The sequence below is a fragment of the Vigna radiata genome, unplaced genomic scaffold (genome assembly GCF_000741045.1).
Source record: "Vigna radiata var. radiata cultivar VC1973A unplaced genomic scaffold, Vradiata_ver6 scaffold_867, whole genome shotgun sequence".
Taxonomy (NCBI): Eukaryota; Viridiplantae; Streptophyta; class Magnoliopsida; order Fabales; family Fabaceae; genus Vigna; species Vigna radiata.
The window spans coordinates 1-1,033 of NW_014543910.1; the positions used below are offsets into that span (position 1 = coordinate 1).

The following is a 1,033-nucleotide window of genomic DNA, read 5'->3' on the forward strand; positions in this document are numbered from 1 at the left end:
ATATATATATAAATGAATGTATTTGTCATTATTATTCAACCCGAATACAGTGCTAAGAATATATAGTCATACAGTGACAGAATAAACCAAGATAACAGATTTTGTATACAGTCATGACAGATGATAAAAGTCAACACAATGCAAGCATTTGGCACGATATAAAAAAGTTAGAAATTTTCCAAATGTTTGATATTTTTCCCTTTGACAATGCAGGAAAACATTTTCGTATTGGTGTATTGGAAAGTAAAAGGGTTGTAGTTGTTATGTGTGGATTGGGAATGGTAAACAAGCTTTTTATTCTACACTTCATATTAACTTTTGCTTATGTTTCTCCTTTTGTTTTTTGAATCGTTTGGCTTGTTTTTGTGTAGCTAAATGCAGGCATTTCAACCCAGTTGTTGCTTACTTTATTTGATGTGAAAGGAGTTCTTCATTATGGAATTGCAGGAAATGCTAATCCTAAACTCCAGATTGGAGATGTCACTATTCCACAATATTGGGCACACACAGGACTTTGGCATTGGCAGGTACAAACCATTCTTTATATATATATGGATGTACATGTTATATAATAATATTTCTCATCTTAAGATCGTATGAAAAGTAAATAGAATATAACAATTTTAGTGTGTAGTACTCAACAATCAAAAAGTGACTGCATGAAATCATAAAAAGTAAACTATGCAAATGATAACTTTGAAGTGCATTTTAAAACTGTTTGTTTGAAAAGTTGAAGCAAACAGATTGAAATAACCAAGTATACATAACTTGATTGGATTTTCTGTAATATAATTGAGCAGAGGTTAGGGGAAGAAAATGGAGATTTCAACACAAAATTTGGTTATCTTGAGTTTGCCGAATACAGTAACAGCACAAAAGATTTGAACACTGATACAAATCTTTTGAACAAAGTGTGGTATCAACCAGAAGAAATTTTTCCTGTGAATGGAATTCCAGAAGCTAGACACCACATTTTCTGGACTAGAGTTGACAAGACTTACTTTAAAATTGCAGGAAAACTGAAGGTAATAAA

General features: G+C 31.5%; 1 protein-coding gene across 1 annotated transcript; it reads left to right on the forward strand.

Annotated features, from left to right (window-relative positions):
• Positions 1-30: 30 nt before the first annotated feature.
• Positions 31-1,028, forward strand: LOC106755037 (bark storage protein A-like; the record flags this gene model as incomplete). The annotated part of the gene is made up of 3 exons (XM_022778136.1): positions 31-281; positions 372-527; positions 801-1,028. Coding segments are annotated over exons 1-3 (552 nt in total), but the record flags the coding sequence as incomplete, so codon positions are not given.
• Between the last annotated feature and the right edge of the window lie 5 nt (positions 1,029-1,033).